The sequence below is a fragment of the Aspergillus stella-maris genome, assembly GCF_047715825.1.
Source record: "Aspergillus stella-maris strain CBS 113639 unplaced genomic scaffold BDV14scaffold_58, whole genome shotgun sequence".
NCBI lineage: Eukaryota > Fungi > Ascomycota > Eurotiomycetes > Eurotiales > Aspergillaceae > Aspergillus > Aspergillus stella-maris.
In genome coordinates this window covers 105045-122592 of record NW_027396852.1, presented here as the reverse complement: position 1 = coordinate 122592, position 17548 = coordinate 105045, and the positions used below count along the sequence as shown (strand labels likewise).

General features: G+C 51.3%; 9 protein-coding genes across 9 annotated transcripts; 2 read left to right on the top strand and 7 right to left on the bottom strand.

Annotated features, from left to right (window-relative positions):
- Nucleotides 1-309: 309 nt before the first annotated feature.
- On the bottom strand, nucleotides 310-1433 carry BDV14DRAFT_191960 (SDR family oxidoreductase; the record flags this gene model as incomplete). Its single annotated transcript, XM_073771571.1, has 3 exons — nucleotides 310-592; nucleotides 650-1043; nucleotides 1094-1433. The coding sequence occupies 3 exons, from the start codon at nucleotides 1431-1433 to the stop codon at nucleotides 310-312; spliced, it is 1017 nt and encodes a 338-aa protein (XP_073624848.1).
- Nucleotides 1434-1934: 501 nt separating this feature from the next.
- BDV14DRAFT_191959 (cytochrome P450) lies at nucleotides 1935-3716 on the top strand (the record flags this gene model as incomplete). The annotated part of the gene is made up of 4 exons (XM_073771570.1): nucleotides 1935-2120; nucleotides 2170-2615; nucleotides 2666-3050; nucleotides 3099-3716. 4 exons carry the CDS (start codon nucleotides 1935-1937, stop codon nucleotides 3714-3716), a joined length of 1635 nt encoding a protein of 544 aa, XP_073624847.1.
- Nucleotides 3717-3740: 24 nt separating this feature from the next.
- BDV14DRAFT_179487 (putative 1-aminocyclopropane-1-carboxylate deaminase) lies at nucleotides 3741-4986 on the bottom strand. Its single transcript, XM_073769771.1, has one exon. The coding sequence runs from the start codon at nucleotides 4846-4848 to the stop codon at nucleotides 3802-3804; it is 1047 nt and encodes a 348-aa protein (XP_073624846.1). The 5' UTR covers nucleotides 4849-4986; the 3' UTR covers nucleotides 3741-3801.
- Nucleotides 4987-5553: 567 nt separating this feature from the next.
- Nucleotides 5554-7323, bottom strand: BDV14DRAFT_210848 (putative extracellular lipase). Its single transcript, XM_073775984.1, has 2 exons — nucleotides 6680-7323; nucleotides 5554-6628 (listed from the first exon to the last, which is right to left on the bottom strand). Exons 1-2 carry the CDS (start codon nucleotides 7274-7276, stop codon nucleotides 5594-5596), a joined length of 1632 nt encoding a protein of 543 aa, XP_073624845.1. The 5' UTR covers nucleotides 7277-7323; the 3' UTR covers nucleotides 5554-5593.
- A 309-nt stretch (nucleotides 7324-7632) lies between these two features.
- Nucleotides 7633-9216, top strand: BDV14DRAFT_210844 (putative MFS transporter; the record flags this gene model as incomplete). Its single annotated transcript, XM_073775983.1, has 2 exons — nucleotides 7633-9132; nucleotides 9190-9216. Exons 1-2 carry the CDS (start codon nucleotides 7642-7644, stop codon nucleotides 9214-9216), a joined length of 1518 nt encoding a protein of 505 aa, XP_073624844.1. The 5' UTR covers nucleotides 7633-7641.
- A 708-nt stretch (nucleotides 9217-9924) lies between these two features.
- BDV14DRAFT_203342 (uncharacterized protein) lies at nucleotides 9925-10484 on the bottom strand (the record flags this gene model as incomplete). The annotated part of the gene is made up of 2 exons (XM_073774265.1): nucleotides 9925-10275; nucleotides 10332-10484. 2 exons carry the CDS (start codon nucleotides 10482-10484, stop codon nucleotides 9925-9927), a joined length of 504 nt encoding a protein of 167 aa, XP_073624843.1.
- Nucleotides 10446-10693, bottom strand: BDV14DRAFT_179483 (uncharacterized protein). The gene has a single exon (XM_073769770.1). It carries the CDS (start codon nucleotides 10683-10685, stop codon nucleotides 10515-10517), a length of 171 nt encoding a protein of 56 aa, XP_073624842.1. The 5' UTR covers nucleotides 10686-10693; the 3' UTR covers nucleotides 10446-10514.
- A 239-nt stretch (nucleotides 10694-10932) lies between these two features.
- BDV14DRAFT_114024 (Zn(II)2Cys6 transcription factor) lies at nucleotides 10933-13342 on the bottom strand. The gene is made up of 3 exons (XM_073765735.1): nucleotides 12624-13342; nucleotides 12139-12573; nucleotides 10933-12082 (listed from the first exon to the last, which is right to left on the bottom strand). The coding sequence occupies exons 1-3, from the start codon at nucleotides 13283-13285 to the stop codon at nucleotides 11008-11010; spliced, it is 2172 nt and encodes a 723-aa protein (XP_073624841.1). The 5' UTR covers nucleotides 13286-13342; the 3' UTR covers nucleotides 10933-11007.
- Nucleotides 13343-13685: 343 nt separating this feature from the next.
- On the bottom strand, nucleotides 13686-15712 carry BDV14DRAFT_191954 (putative MFS peptide transporter; the record flags this gene model as incomplete). Its single annotated transcript, XM_073771569.1, has 4 exons — nucleotides 13686-14520; nucleotides 14577-15183; nucleotides 15235-15357; nucleotides 15412-15712. 4 exons carry the CDS (start codon nucleotides 15710-15712, stop codon nucleotides 13686-13688), a joined length of 1866 nt encoding a protein of 621 aa, XP_073624840.1.
- Nucleotides 15713-17548: the final 1836 nt, after the last annotated feature.

Genomic DNA, 17548 nt, shown 5'->3' with positions numbered 1-17548 from the left:
CCTGAAGCAGGAACGGGGAGCGACAATGCCCTAGTATCTAGTATGATTGATGCATATATGAGTTATACCAGAATATAGATAATGAATAACAGACAATGTAGTAAGGGTCTTTTATGCAGAATACTACGTTAAAAGGCATTCATATTTAGGATACTGAAGGACGCCTGAAATCACCGCTAAGTAGTAATACGGTATAGGTATTGCAGCTCCAACGAATAAAAACCCATCTATTTAGTTCCAATCTCATCTAATCATAAATACAATAGATACATATATCTCATAGATATACATCTGGCTTATTCACATCCGCTACTGCTCCTTCAACTGCTTCTCCTGCCACTCGCGCAACTTGATAAAGTCTCTTGACCCAACGCCCCTCGCAAACTCCTGGAACCAATTCGGCATCGCGCGCAACATACTAAGCGGCGTGTAGTACGACGGCAAAATTATCTGTCCACTGCGCTGGGCAAGCACCTGTTTCACAACAGCCTCGGAGACCATCTCGGGCGTGAGGATTGGCTGCTTGAATTCCGAGCCGGCGTCCGTCAGGACCTTGATCATGGGTGTGCGCACCCAGAGGGGGTGTACGACACTGCGGAGCAAATTAGCCACTCCTCTCATCTGAAAATCGGGATGGGGAAACACATACGAAGTCCGGACCTTCGGAGCCTTGTACCACAGTCGCAACTCCTGGCGCAGTCCTTCGTGGAATGCGAGCGCGCTCGCCTTGGTACAGCTGTACTCCACCATATCGCCGAGGCCAATGAAACTTGCCATTGAGGCGATTGTGACGATGTGCCCGTGGTTCTTCTCAATCATGCTCGGCAGGAACTCGCGCACCATGAGGAAGTGCGAGACTGTATTGACCTCGAAGGTCTGGCGGATTTTGGACTCTGGTTTGGATAGGATTGTGCCATCGTGCCCGACGCCTGCGTTGTTGATGAGAACTGTCGGGTCGCCGTGCTCTGCGCGGATTTTGGCTGCGACTTCCGCAATGCTTGCGGAGGATGTGATGTCGGCTTTGTAGAATGCGACGCAATTAGCTATACAATCTGTTAGTTCCTGACAATATCGAGGTTTCAGAGCAACTTGCGCAGGGTAAAGGTCGGTTCCTGAATATCGAGAATCACCGTCCGAGCTCCCGCTTTGGCCAAATCCAACACCATTTGCTTGCCAATGCCGCTACAACCTCCTGTAAGAAGGACCAATTCGCGCTCGGAGTCCCATTTCTCGGCGCGCACGCCATTGTTCATCGAATAGTTTGTGAGCGCGCGATTTGCCTGACGCAGGAGCGCAATCGCCAGCAACACAAGGATCGTTTTGGACGCGAATGGGTGTGATAGGACATCCTGGACCTGCGGCGGCAGCCGCTGGATGATAGGCTGAAGCCATTGTCCGAGGACGAGCGAAAGATGGTCAAATAATAGTGACATAGTAGCGGCCAAGGACACTAAGGGGCGGATTCAGATGGCATGATGAGGGTTGCACGATCTGGATTCTTAAATATGGAGCATGAACAATCTTGAGTCTATTTGCGGTCGGAGCTGCGAGCCGAGGCACGCACATGGACGGGAGAAGCGAACCAGGGGAAACTTGTGAGAGGGTCTGTTGAAGATGGTGAACGCCAAAATATGGGGAAGCCTTGGTGGGTTTGCCTAATTCGGTAACGGTTGCGACGGCGATCACTTGAGAGCTCTTCTCCAGTCCCTCTTGTCCCCTTCTCGCTTGACTCCAGTCTCAAGTTCTCAACAGTTCAGTCTTCACATGAAACTCGCCAATCTCAACTTTATCTTGGATCTCACCTGCGTCATGCTGTCACCCTATTAATCTGCAACAACTCTGGCGCCTGCCCACTCCATATAACAACCGAGGTAGCCTACTACTTCCTCGCAACACCACCCAAACACGCAACGTGAGATGAGCGACTGAGTAAGATGCTTCCTCTACTCGCTCTGACCCTCACGGAGGCGTTCCTCCTCCAGCGCTCTGTCTTCACAGATGCACCTTACCGATCCATCGCAATCGGCTCAGCCGCTGTCAATCTGGTTCTGTTGGGGATCTACAGGTTTCTGATATGGCCGTTCTTTCTAAACCCGTTACGTCATTTGCCCAAAGCTCCAGTATGTCTCCGCTGTCAATAATACTCTATATTGTACTGACAGAAGCTAGGGCCACTTCAACATGGGCCGTTTCATATTCGATGACCCCCGTGGTCGTCTTCCCCTTGAATGGATGAAGACTGTACCGAATGACGGCCTCATTCACTTCAGAGATCTTCTCAACCAGAGCCAGCTCCTGGCGACGAATCATCAGGCTCTACTTGATATCATGAGTACCAACACTTATGACTTCGAGAAGCCATGGAGGGCTCGCGAGTTCCTTGCTCGGATCATCGGGTTTGGCTTGATCTTGTCCGAGGGTGCTGCCCACAAGAAGCAGCGGCGTGCTCTAACACCATCGTTCCATATGAAGAACGTTCGTGCCATGTATACACTCATGTGGGATAAGACAGACCAGCTTTTGGAGGAACTGGATAAAGAGGTTGGTCAACACCCAATGGAGGGAACCAGCCCAGAAAAAGGCTGGGGCAAGGTGGAAATGAGCGTTTGGGCTAGGTAAGTCTTTCTGGGCTATTGTCTACAGCCTCTTGCTGACCGACTGAAAGTCGCTTGACCCTGGATATCATCGGCCCTGCAGCCATGGGACGAGACTTCCGTTCTCTGCAGAACTCCGAAAACAAAGTCGCCGACAGCTTCCTCGCCATCCTAGAGCCAACAAAAGAGAAGATGGCATTCCTGGCCATCAACTTTATCCTGCCCCAATGGTTCGCCAGGCGTATTCCTTGGCGGTTGAACCAAGTTGTCGACAACGAGATTGGCTACCTGCGTGATATTTGCTGGGACATCGTGCATGAGAAGAGAGCCGCCTTGAACGAAAGCAAGGCCACACCCGCCGAACTTGAAGCCGATATTCTCGGCTCCATGATGTTGAGCGGAGACTTTACGGATGATGAGCTTGTCGACCAGATGCTCACCTTCCTTGCAGCTGGCGTAAGTCTCCTTCCTCCGACACTAGGCTATAAGTACTGACAAAAGTAGCATGAAACAACTGCCAGCGCTCTCACTTGGACATGCTACCTCCTATCCCTCCATCCTGAGATCCAAGAGAAGCTGCGCGCAGAGATCCGTGCCGCAATTCCCTCTTCCACACACCCAATCACTCACTCAGACCTTGAACCGCTCCCGCTCCTAAACGGCGTCTGCCAGGAGGTTCTCCGTCTGTACCCCACCGTCCCCGCGACGATCCGCGAAGCCGTCCGCGACACGACCGTGGCCGGAAAGCACGTACCTAAGGGCACGAAACTTGTCCTCTGTCCCTATGCCATCAACCGCTCTCCGGAATTCTGGGGTGGCGACGGCGACGAGTTCCGCCCCGAACGTTGGGTTGACACAGATGCCACGACGGGAGAAAGGAGCGTGAACAACAATGGTGGAGCAGCGACGAATTACGCGCAGATTACGTTCTTGCATGGACAGCGGAGTTGTATCGGGAAAGATTTTGCACGGGCTGAGTTGCGCTGTGCGGTTGCTGGAGTGGTAGGAGCTTTCGAGTTTGCGATGCAAGATCCTAAACAGGAGATTCATATTGCAGGAGCTGTGACGACGAAGCCAGTCGAGGGCATGCATCTGATGATGAGGAGAGTCGAGGGGTGGTAATCCCTTAAAAGGCTATAACCATGGTCTAATGTCAATTGTATGTACATGATTGATGAAGTATATATATAGTTATGAAGTTAATAATTTACATGCCCGTGTAAGCATTCAATGCCAACTGCCCACCAAGATGCGCATAAAGCACATTCGAACCCTCCTTGATTTCCCCCTTCTTGACCAAATCCATCATACCAGCCAAACTCTTCCCCTCATAAACAGGATCCGTAATGAACGCCTCAGTCTGCGCCCCAAATCTGATCGCCTCAATCGTCTTGGGCCCAGGAATACCATAGATCCCCTCATGGTACCGATCATCAAGAATAATATCCTTCTCTGTAATATCACCCTCTTCCAACCCAATCCTCACCCCCGTAAACTTCGCAATCCTCAAAATCTGCTCGAACGTCTGCTTCACCGTCGCGCTCGCATCAATCCCAATAACCTTCCTCTTCGGACTGCCATTAACCTTCTGCGCCAGCTTAAAGCCCGCAACCATACCAGCCATCGTACTCCCCGTAACCGCACAAACAATCACCGTGTCAAAGAAAATACCCATTTCCTTCTCTTGCGCCTCGACTTCAAACGCCCACCGCGCGAAACCTAATCCTCCAAGCGGATGATCCGATGCACCGGCGGGGATATAATATGGATTCCCGCCCTTGGCTTTAATTTCCTCCTCCAGACTCTTCAACGTGTTCTTGTGTTCGATTCCGAAGCCCGAACTGTCAAGTCTCGTGTCTGCGCCCATCAACCTCGACAACTGGATATTGCCTGCCTTGTCGTAGACCACATCCTCCCAGTCAACCCATTTCTCCTGAACAAGCGCAACTTCAAAACCGAGCTTCCGCGCAACGGCAGCGACCTGGCGCGTGTGGTTACTCTGGAATCCACCGATCGACACGAGTGTGTCTGCGCCCTGGGCCAGTGCGTCTGAAGCGAGGTACTCCAGCTTCCGGGTCTTATTACCGCCAAAGGCAAGACCGGAGTTTACATCTTCGCGTTTGGCGTAAATGGGGACTTTCCCGCCTAGTGCCTTTGTGATGTTTGGTAGATGTTGGATGGGCGAGGGGCCGAATGTTAGTGTTTCGCGTGGGATGGAGGCGAATTTCTCGGGGAGGGCGAGGCCGAGGGACATTTTTGCGGTTTGGGTGATTTGTAGAGGTTGAGTTGAACGAGTGAGCAATGAGTTTGGAGGGGTTAGGAGGGGTTGAGGGGTTCATATAGCTGGTGGTTGACGGGGTATAGTATGCCTCTCGGGACGGCGAAATCGGACGTTCTCCGATGGTAAACTAATATTGTGATTGGATAAATCTCCGACACTGCTATCTTATCTGGCCGTCACGCGGCTTATCTGGCCTTTCCGTCGGAAAAGCTCCACCAGGGACAAGCGATCTGTAAAGTTTGGTCGCCGCGGAGAAACAAGTTCATTGCTCGTGGAGTTACTTTCTCAGGCGTTGAACAACATGCCGACTGTATACCGAGGTGTTATTTCCTTGTCTCATGTATGTAAGAGTGTATGAGCAGACCTCTGATCGGACACGAATGACCTCCAAATCTATACTGGTTGGAGATTTTAGAGGGTTGGGAGAATATACAATAGAGAACCTGACGGCAGTCTGTTGCCAGAACGGATCTCAAAAGAGCATGAGTCCCAGAGAGAGTATATCTTACATACCCAAAGATGCGAAGGCGATCTACTGTGCTATATATTATTGAATTCTCCTTCCCGACGGGAGAACCTGTTCTCCTACTAACGTTCGCGACACTCGTTGCAAATCTTGCCGCAAATCTCGCCAATTGTATAAGATTAACATTCAATCGTATCCATAATAACTAACTCGTCATATCTACATCTATATACAAACAATGGCGCAATTCTATCACGCAACCTGTGAAATGGGCACCTTACTCCACCAAAACTTCGTCTCCCTTTGCGCCCACTCATCGTCCACAAACTTCGCCGGTGGAGCGGTGTCACCTCCTATAAGTTCCTCATTCCCCTCACCAAAGATCAGTATCCCCGATTTTGAGGGATCATAAGCCTTCCACTCCGGTCGACTCCCGTACCGACCAGCGACAGCATTGGGATCGCCGTGCGTGATGAAGCTGGTTAGGTACGCATGTAATGTGCCCGAGAGCTCCTTTTGAGACTCGGAGATGCCTGTTATGTCGTCGTTGAATGTCTCATAGTACATGTTGTCGCCGTGGTTTGCGCGGCCAATAACGGTACGAGGGAGAGCCCAGTTGTAGAGGTAGACCTTTGGTGCCTCTGAAACTGAGGCGCCGAAGTGTGCTGTTTGTCGCACGGGCGCGACATAGGCGTAGTGGCCATAAGCTGCTTCTATGCGCTTATATTGTGGCCCCAGATCAAGACCAGTTCTCGTCTCAACGTACGGCGAGTCCTTGATTGTGCTGGGGTCCGGATAGAGAGAGTCAATTGTGTCGAGGTCTTCGTCCGATAGCTGCGGTAGCAACTCTGCCCAGAAGCCGCGGAACTGAGACGGCTCGCTCATTGCCTTGTCAACGTACATAGTTCCCTCGTTTGAATTGAACCCAGTCATAATGGGAACATTGTGCCATTTCCCTGACTCCCAAGCCTCAAGCGGCTTTCGTGGAATGATGTCGCCGTCGATGACAGGCTGGAAGGCCCAGCGCAGAGAAGGATTGTACTTGTCGAACACAGCAGTTTGAGCATCCGTTACGACTTTGCTTGGTAGCGAGCGGAGGAATGGGAAGATCTCGGGCTCGGGGGTATCGGAAGGGCATTTGACTTCCTCTAAGAAGTCGGCGAATTGCGCCTCGTGCACCGCGGCATCGTAAGGACGGACGGCGCGCGACGTCGGCGCACCGGATTCGAGGACCACGCGGTGGAAGAGAGGGCGCTCTTCGTTGATATTGAGGAGGTGGTGTCCGATCTGTTCTAAATTAGTAAGAAAAGACAGGGACAAGAATGCTAGGCAACTTACTGAGTGCGCTCCAGCTGACAGACCGAACAAAGTGACCGTCCCAGGATCACCACCAAACTGCGTAATATTGTCCTGCACCCATTGAAACAGAGCGACCTGATCTCTTAAACCCAAGTTCAAAACACCCTCCTTCTTGGACAAAGCTGACGGCAAGAATCCTAGAGCCCCAATGCGGTACCCAAAACTAACTGCGATGAACGGCCCCTGCGACCAAGCAACCATGGACGCGGTCTTATGCATCGCCGCCGACCCGCGATTGTATGCGCCGCCATGAACGTATATAGCGACAGGAAGTTTGTCGGTGTTGCTGTGTGTTGAGGGTCGGAAAATGTTTACGGTCAGGCAATCCTCGCTCTGTTCGGTCGCTGGGCCCGGCAACAAAGCCTTGCCCGGCGCAGCAGGACCATACTTTGAGGCATCGATTGTATCCGTCGAGTCGGGAACCTTCTCAGCAGGTCTGAAACGTAGGTCTCCGATGGGAGGTCGTGCGTAGGGAATGCCCATCCATGCGTCGACGGATTGGGGGAATTTGTCTTGGAGCTGGACTCCAACGATCTTACCCTGGGGAAGGGTTACCGAGGGGCGTGTTTCTGCCATCCTGTAAGTCAATTGTTAATTCAATTGCTTGTCGTAGTGATCGCAACAGTAAAGCGAGGGGCAAACGAGTGTTTTATCCTCCAATGGCGACGATGGCGTGCGATGTCGGAAAGCATCCGTTCTCCGTTGGAGTAAAGAGATGCAGACCCCGCAACTGGAGCATTGGAGTAGACTAGGGCTGCATATCATTATCCGCCTGTATCTATGATGATAAGGTCGGTCATGCATGGTATCTACCACGCGTTATCTGAGGAGGTGCTATCTTCGAGATAGCTGAGAGTTGGCCGTCGCCCTTATATTGAGAAGCCTGGACCTCTTTGAATGAGGGCCGTTGCTCCAAACCATTAAACCCTACACACTCAACCATGGATGAGAAGAAGGTACCCGAGAGTACCACCCCTGAGAAAGAGGTCCAGGTCGGGACCTTCACAGACCTCGACGAAGGCGAAGTCTTCTTACGCCAGAATGGCTTCACCAACGACGACCTCCAGACCCTCATGAACGATACCGCACGGAACAAGGCCCTCGTCCGAAAAGTCGACCTTATCCTCCTCCCCCTCCTTGCTGGAACGTACATGCTGCAATATATCGACAAGTCAGCACTTGCCTACTCTGCTGTCTTTGACCTCCTAGACTCGACAAACATGTCAAGTGACCAATACAGCTGGTTGGCAAGCATATTCTATTTCGCGTACCTGACCGCCGAGTATCCCTGGACGTTTCTGGCACAAAAGACCAAGATGGCCAAGGTTGTATCAGGCAATGTCATTGCCTGGGGAGCAATGCTCATGATCACGGCGGCCTGTAACTCGTTCGCAGGTATAGCGACCTGTCGATTTCTGCTTGGTGCCTTCGAAGCCCCAATCACAAACTGCTTCATGATGATCGTCGGTATGTGGTACACGCGATCTGAGCAGCCTTTCCGCGCAGGAATCTTCTACAGCTGCAACGGACTCGGCGCAATGGTCGGTGGTATTCTCACGTATGGTATCGGTCAGATCAAGAGCATCTCTGTCTGGCGCGCCATCTTCCTTATCCTCGGCGGGATCACCGTCGCTTGGGGCATCATCATGCTCCTACTCCTGCCCGACGACATCATCTCTGCGAAGCGATTCACCATTGAGGACAAAGCCCTTCTCGTCGGCCGTGGTCGGCTCGCACGAACTGGTATCATCAACCGCCAGATTAAGTGGTATCAGATCCGCGAGGCATTCTTGGACCCGCAAGTGTGGATTCTGTTCCTATTCATGCTGTTGAATGAGACGATCAACGGCGGTCTCGCAAACTTCAGTAAGCTGATCATCAAGGGTCTCACGGGAGACGCCCTTGAGACGGTCGCACTAGGTATTCCTTTTGGTGCGTTCCAGCTTCTATGGGTTTTGAGTGGAACATTCCTCGCCTCACGGTTCCCCAACTGCCGCACAACTGTCATGTTCGTGTACCTCATTCCAACTATCATCGGTGTCTCCTTGCTATGGAAGCTGGACCACGAAGAGTACAAAGTCGGAGTATTGTTCGGTTACTATATCTCCGGTGCTTATGTTTGCAGTCTGGTGCTTGCACTTCAAATGCCTGCGACTAACCTTGGTGGGTACACTAAGCGTGTTACAAGTGTTGCCCTGGTGTTCCTGGCGTACTGCGCTGGAAATATTATTGGACCTCATGCTTTCCTGTCAGAGGAGGCGCCGATCTACCAGACCGGGTGTAAATTGATCTTGTCTTGCTGTTCAGCGCAGGCAGTGCTGGCCATTTGCCTGCGACTCTTGTTGCTGCGTCGAAACAAGCAGAGAGACGCAGCCGCAGCGAACGCACCGGCGGAGGACGGAGAAGAGCTCGGTGACTTGACTGACTTCGAGGTGAGTAATTGTCAAAAAGCTGTCTCTTTTTCGTACAAACTGACAATCATGCAACAGAACCCTCGTTTCCGATATGTACTCTGATTGTTATGACTTTGGTCGAAACTCGTCGAATCTTGTACTCCGTTTTTTCTCAGCGTTCTTGACCAGCAGTAATACCAAGTTTATGCCCAATGATTCTCCACCCCGATGAGCATGATTGTGATACCTCGTAGCGTAGGCGATAGAAATCTTTGTCTTTTGGTGCAGATATTATGGCGAGGAAAGGGAAGGTTGGGCAAAAAGTCTTTGTGTTCGGGACACTGGCCGATTGACTTTCCATGACGCTTCGTCCTTATGGGATGCCTGCTAAGTAGAGAGATTCAGCTAGACGCTAGAACCCATTGTATGAAGCTTTCGCAAAAGACGCAGACCCAGAGTACTGCATCTGACCATAATGAGGGAATTTTGGGGTTGAACATTGCTCTTTATTGATACTTAAAGACACTAAACTATGATAAAATGACAATAATGCTCTCGGAAAACGTACTTGCTTTGAGCACACTTCAAGAACACTTTGGATCAGACAAGTAGAAGCTGAGGCACTGGAAATCACTTGAAGCCATGAAGCTGCTGGCTCACCCGTTGAATAAGGTCCATGTAAGGCTTTGTAGCACATGGGGTCAATATCAGAGCCTATTCGGACAGCCTATATTTATGAGAGGCATCCTAGGCTTGTCATCCGAAGCCTTTCTGACCGAAGTTGTTGATAAGAAGGGATCGTTTGGACCACGTCGCTTGGCGAATAACACATTAGTAGCATTGAAGTAGAATATAGCGCAAGATATCTAGACCACTCACGACAGAAATCATCTTTGATTGTTGGAAAGAAGACTCTTCGATAGCAGACCACGAGTTTCTGGAGCCTGATTCCGAGGAAACACTCCGAGATGTGTTGGCCTGGGTTCGTGGAGACTCAGAGCTAGCTTGCTGGGTGCTTCGACCGGTACCGGAGGATGGATTCGACTTGTATTGTGTGTTGGCAGATGATCGTTCTGGCGGTGGCGGAGGAGGAGGAGGAGGAGGAGGAGGAGGAGGAGGAAGTGATTGTTCAGATTGTTCGTCTTCAGGTCTCTTTCTCTTCTTGTTCGAGCCATGACCTCCCTAAAGCAACCGAAAGCTGGTCAATGTTGATCCAGAATTCGGCAGTTCAATCTTACCATGGCAGCATTTATGGCATCGAGTGCAGCAATCAAGCTCTCACGAGCATGTCTCAATGTTGGACAGTTTTTCATAACGTGACCGCGTTGCTCGCAGCCATGGCACTGCCGCGGGTCCGGCCGGCCAGAAATTGCCTTGTAACGGCGTGGCATATTCTCTAAACAAGTAGGATGTGCAGTGTATCAGCATATATTCTCTAAGATAGCAAAAGGACAGGAAAAGTTGAGGAAAGACACTTCTTGCCCTGCAACACGACGGATCCACAGTCGTGATTTTGCTGAAGTAAAGGCAAAGAGAGAATTGAGGAAGCCGATGAAACAGAGCACAGGTGTTAAGGAAAAACACCTTCTCATTGAAGGAGGTAAGGAATGGAGGGGGATGGTGGTTGTTGGAGGGTTGAAGGAGGGAAGAGAGAAGAGCTTTGAAGACAATAATCCACGCATACAGCAGGCACGCAGGTTCTTGCCCTCCATAAGCGGTATGACATTAGATTTTGCAGTGGATCTATTCAGCTTTCTTCGAACTTGAACTGTGGTCAAGCTGTGATAAGGGTATAGTTTATCTACAAGAGACCAATATGAACGATAGCCTCGACCGTGGGCCATGTCTACCTCGGTCTTATAGTAAATGGCACTGAACTACACTTCTATATTTCGTGGACGTATCCCACCATGTCTAGAAGCCACGAGTATAATCATCTAAATAAGGCATCCCCCAAAGATCAGGGAACGCGGGTGATTCAGCCATCATCCCCGGCATGGACCCAAATGTCATGAACGTTTGAAGGAAGCGTGGATCGCTAAGTCCATCCGGGCCATGGTCGGGGGCCATCATCGACTGGTTATGGAGTTGCTGGAAGGCGGATGCGCCCTCTAACTGGCCCTCAGAGTCGCGTACATTTGGTGGATTTGGGCAATGAGATGATGCGTTGTGATGCATCCGATCAGATGAAACATTCTGACTATTTCCTGCGCTATGCGGATTCCTCCGCCAAATTTCAAGCGACTCGACATCACTTAGCTTATCCATGACAGCTTCGCACTGCCCGAGGCAAATATCAGCTAGATCCCAGCCGGCATCATTCTTCATGCGGCGTAAAAAATCAATCAGCTTCTTCGCGGTAGCCACACAATCTTGGGCAGTCTCTGCACTCTCGGCTTCCAGGGCGCAACGCAGAGTTAGCGTAGCCGCAGATGTGAAATGATACGCTGTATATGGCAACCAAAAGACGTCTTTCTCTTCAGGCCTGAGGTTTGTGGTAAAGTCAATCACGGCTCTGGCGGCTCTTCGACATGTAGATTGATAGTAATATTTTTCCTCTTCTGCAGATGGTTCGTCGGATCGGTGGAGCTCGAGGAGCGCGATCCGAGATAGACAAAGTTTCACAGCCAGGAAAGACAGCTGAAGATTCAGTGCCCCTGCTGCTCTTCGTTCAAAGCTCGGAGACGTAGGTCGAAGCCAAGATGGGAGAAGTTCTTCCCACTCGTTGAGAGTTGTTTCGTGTCTGCGCAATGCTCGAAAGGCGCTTTCTAGGGGTTGGACCTCTAAGACGTATATCAAAGGTAGGACTCGTCCGAGCAGCGTAGTCAGAGAACATAGAGCGATGAATGAATGGGCACCTTGCACCCGAACGTCAGATGGAAGGGGCTCGCTAGCTGTCATGTGGACCATAAGTGAATCCGAGTCGGGTAATGGTACATCCCAAATCGACTTGTGTATATGAGGAGGTGTGCCGTGAGATAGACTTGCCCTGTTTCAATTAGCATCTACAACTCTTTTTCTGGTTCAAATAATTGAAGTTAATACCATTGGTCGTGAATCAGAATTCCCCACCAAGTCCGTATGCGCAAGCTCTTCTGACGCGGATCAAGACCCCAAGTTGTAGGGTTCCGATTAAGGCCCAAGCTCTGAGCCAGGGCAACAACTCGACCGACGTTAATGGCATTGTACGTAATTGAGGTGATAGGACGACCAAGTAGGTCCAAAATGCAGGCTAGAATTGTGGAGAAGTTGGGACTCAAGAAGTCGTCGTTCATCGCACTGACTGTCAGATTCCACATATAGCGTAGGTCGGGCACGGGGCGGTTAGAAGCGGTGATGTTCGAAGATGTGTTCCACAGAAGTAGCGAACAGGCGTAAATCTCACAGGCGAGTGCGTAGGGAAGGCCATCCTGTTGATACGCTTCCAGAACAGTCTTTTCGTCCAGGATCGGGAACGCTGGTTGTATATGGGTAAAATATCTGGAGACAGTATTAGATGTGCTTTTTGATGGTGGAAAGGCCGAACGAACACATGACATAGCTCAGCCCCCAACGGCTCAACAACCTTCTCCATGGCTTCGAACTGCCTGAACCCCGCCGTTCCATTCCCAGACGGAGCAATGTTACGCTGTCGTGGAACTTTCATGTAGATAACCGGATTGCGAGTATTGTCAGAGTAAACGCTGTATGGATTGGGCCTGGCGTAGGAGACCGCTGTGCCATGAACCGAGGACATGCAGCGTTCAAGTACCTGAGCGTCACGGGCCATAGCCGGCCCAACAATATGACCAGACTGGTTCGACGCATCATTTTGGGGGAGTGTCGTCGCGGATTGACGCCGAGCAATGGCAGGCCGATTAGTGTTCTCTGCCGCGTATTCAGGATCTCCTGCCGTACGCGACGGAGAACGCCCGTGTCGACTACGGTCCAGCTGCGGTTCGATATCCTGATTGCTCGCTAGACGTCGCCTCTTGGAGGTATCCGAAGCAGCAGCTTTAGTTGCTCTTGAGCATGTTTCTCCGCGGCCGTGTAAACGACAGAGAAGACATGGCTGATCGGCGACCTCCTGAGTACATCTGCTCCGTCGTTTGCGACAGAATTCGCAGGCAGGTATCTTGTGAGATCGATAGGGGCGGGCAGCTGGAGAGACAGGGGTAATCGGGGCAAGGTCCCTTTCAATATTATTGGACATTATTGAAGCTCATGATCGCCGCTGCCAATGCATGAGACGTAGAGTTGTCCGTCCAAGGGAAGTTGGATGGTCGGAGAACCAGATAACAATCCAGTGACTCCACAGCCGGCGGGAAACCTCCACGATAAGAAGGGCACGTGAGATAACCAGGACAAAGTATAGAGGTATTTGATTTATAGACGCGGTCATACGAATGGGCTAATGCAAAGATTCTGAATTACAAGTAGGTATATAACTCTGTGCAAGCACAGAGTGGCAAGTCTTCTAACTACCCAGATCATAGATCATAGTAAATTTACATGAATCATAGGACATCCTCATGTATCATTCTCATCTCGACATGACATAATTATCGTCTTAACAAAGAAAATAAACACACAAAAACAACAAGGAGATCTAATTAGGACCTCGCCTCCTCATCGCCCCTAAGGCCAGATCCCTCAAAGCGAGATTGCTTAAGGGTGTTAAGCTCATCTTCCTGTCTGTCCAACTTGTAGTTGCTGAGCCAGAAACCGATACCACCGACGAAGGCAAGGATAGCAACGACAGCATAGTTCCACACGAGAAGAGGGTCGTTGGCAAGAGGAACAAGGGCCTGGCCGATGGCGGAGGAGAAAGCGTTCATGAACAGAGACACGGCCTGCACGAGACTGCGCATGTTCTTGGGCGCCTTGGTGAAGGCGTACTCGAGGGAGGTGACGGAGGCCAAAATCTCGGAGATACCACCGAGAATGTAGGTGAGAGCCTGCACCCACACGGAGATGGGAGTGTGAATGCTCTCCTCGAGACAGTCGTTGGCGTGCTTACCGCAAGGATTCATCTTGTAGATGTAGTGCTGGGTAACGGTGGCAACAATCATACCGGCGCCGGCAACAAAGAATCCTGCCGTGATACGCTTGAGAGGAGTGAAGTTGATACCGATGCGGCGGAGACCGGGGTAAAGGAGACGGTCGAAGATAGGGATGAAGATGATCAGGGCGAGAGGGTTGAAGTTGTTGATGATATCGTTGGGAACACCGTTGAGCTCCATGGTGGCGGCTTGGGAGGTCAAGTTGTTCAACATTTGGTTGTAGGCGAGCCAGTAGAGGGGGTACCAGAGGAAGACACGGCAGGCCTTGAGACCACGAGCAACCTCGTCAACCCACTCATCGTCGAATGTCATCCAAGTAGGACGGCTCTCACCGAGGGTGGTGGGCTTGACGGCGTTCCAGAAGTGGGTGTCATTCTTCTTGATGCTGTTCAGTGTTAGTGATCGGTTCAGTAACGATACAGAAGAGAGGGAAATGCATACACAAGCGGAATACCGGCAATCTTGTGCTTGACAGTCCAGTGCTTTCTGCAGGCTTCGCGGATGAGACGGTATGCCTGGGTGTACACGGAGCCAGTCGGGGGCACCAAGTGGTACTTGTTGCGGCAGAAGTAGAGCACCAGCGGGGAGAGACAGAACATGATTGTGGGCAGCAGGAAGGACAGCCAGAAACCAACTCCACGCTCGGCGTAGACCATACTGATCTGACCGGTAAGGGAGCCGACGTTGATACACAGGTAGAAGTAGAGATAGACACGAGCCACGGTAGCAGCGGGGTCAATGATGACGCGTTCGCCCGAGGGCAATGTCTTGATCACAGGTCGCTCATCGGGGTACTGTTCGGCAATGAGAGCCGAGATGTTGGACTTGAAACCACCGGTACCCATGCCCATGATAATCAAACCAACAGCGAAACAGCCGATAGCGCCGTTCGGGTTCGAGATGACCTGGGGAATAGCGGAGACAATGAGGATAACGTGACCGACAAGAGCAAAACCGATGGAAATCATGATGGTTCGGAAACGACCTAGATACTGATCTGCGATGAAGGCACCGAGCAAGGGCATCACGTAGGACCAGAAGGAGTTGACTGAGTCGTTAGCAATGCCAATTTAGGGGACACAGAGGATCCGAGACTTACACAAAGTCAAACCAGTAGAGGCCTGCTGGCCCATACCCAGGGCACCAGGAACATCGGACTCATCATTGACGAGGTTACCGGCGGAAGAACCAGGAGGAAGAGGTTGCTGGATGAAGTTGACGACTGCAAAAGTCAGTAACAGAAATCAAAATGACCGTCAAAATTAAGGTTGCGTACAAACTGCGGTGGTTCCGTAGTAGGAGAAACGCTCGCAAAGCTCGACAAAGGCCACGGAGAAAGTGATCCAGTTCATCGGGCCAGCAACGCGACGGAGGGTGTGCATCTCCTCGGCGGTAGGGTAGATCTTTTGGAGAGCCTCGCCATCGTGGTCCTCGCCGCCGGAAGGATATTCCTTGGTCGATGGGGGGGCTTCGGAGATGCTGGCTTCACGAGCGATAATGTCCTTCTCGTTGGGAAGCTGAGCGTTCTTCTGGGCGGCGATGGCATCGCCAATCTCGACAGTGTCGGCTTGGTTCATGGCGACGGTCTGCTAGGGGCAGTGTACACGGGTAGAGTACAAAGAGAAAATGTCCCACGGAGAGAGGAGAAGACAAAGTTCTCGAGGCGGCGGGGAAGCGAGACAGCTTTTAAGGTAGAGACCGGGGTACCACGACAGAAAAAAGAATATAACACAACAGCGAATCATGAAACAGTACCATGCAGGATGGACAGTTATCGCGTGCCATAGAGACTAACTCTTCTAGCACCGAATAAGACGGGCGCATCTAATCGGGGTTCGCCGTGGCAAGCGCACTTAGTCGAGTCTAGGAGCGTCTACAGATGATAACAGTATAATTTCCGATGGCACCATCCCGGGGGATTCTCCAATTTGGTGCGCTCGCTGGCTGCTATCAAATGCCCAGGCTGGCGACCGGCTGTAACCGACCAGGAAATACCGCCAATGGCCCGCCAAGGAGCATCTAGGTCTGTTCTGGAAGGTCATAACGGGCTTGGTACCTGCTTGGAAGGCTTCTGTGAGTTCTGGTTCTCTGCCAGCGGAGGTGCGATAAGAGCTGCCCGCGAGCCACATGACTTGGCGCTATCAGTTGAGTCCAAATTTCATTGGCGGGTGACCCAGTGGCGGAATCAAGCACGGGCTGAGGTTGCTGCTCTCCAGTGTAACCCAAAGGCTTGGCACGTCCAATCATGACTCGCCCTCTTGATTGAGCTCAATTGATCCCTGCAGGTCGAGGTCGCATCAGCCCTTTCCTTAGAGCCTGCTAGTAGTAATGTGCTCTCAGTATTTGCCTTGGTTAGACTATCGTGTTCTGTTTCTCTTTGTCCGCGCTGTTGCTAATATCACCGCTGCTATTGAGCAATGTCTTGGCCAAGACCTGCCAAGCTCCCCCAGGATGGTCCTCCATTTCTGTTTGATAATAGTAATCTCCCTCTCCAGCGTGACCTCGGTAGCGGAAAACGGTTCCAACTTCCAACATGACCAGGATTCCTCATTGATAGCGAATATTGCCAAGTAGCAGCTAGCAATCTCGACGCGAACTCGTTGACTCGAGCCTCGACAACCGAGATAGCACCGTCAGCCTTACGGTGTCCAGGGTTGTACAAACGACCGACGAACATGCCCGAGCCTCCACTAGCCATTGAGTGGGTTAGATCAAACGACATCTTTCCCAGTCAAGGCCTCCAAGAGCGTCGTGGGTATTGGTAGAACAGACCAAGGACAAATCCAGCATAGATAAGCAGCATAAGCTTCCAGAACACGAGGGCTGGGCGCTAGAAGCACGAGGTATGATTGTAGAGTCCCATCTGGAGTCTGGGGAGGCCCACATCCAACAAAGGATGGTGACCCCTGCTCAATCTATCTTATCTGTGGCGGCGGCAATTGTCGGTCCCTGCTTATGCTTGCGAACTGTAAGGACAGTAACCACACCACTAGAACTCAATTCCAACTGCTGCCAGGCTGACATGCATCTCTGTCCAACATCCCCTCAAACTCTCCCAGTCTTGCCACTCCCTTATCCTCGGACAAGCACCATGCCACTCTTGTTTGTCGCTGATACGGGGAATTTCTCATGTGAGTACTCGATTTGCCGCCCACATGGCTAGCATCGACCGATCGAACTATGCTGATCTCTCTTGGTACTGTAAGGGTCCTCGGGATGCCCATCTTTGCCAGAATTGATGTCCAGAAATTGTTCACGGACGTTCTGAGGCTGATGGAGAATGGTTGCTTCGAGTTCCCAATCCATAACATCAGATACACTGTCCCTATCGCTTGTCCTATACTCTCTGACTCACCCGGCTGACCTTATCCACGAGCTCAAAATAAACCTCGCTCGGTACATGTGTCTAGCAG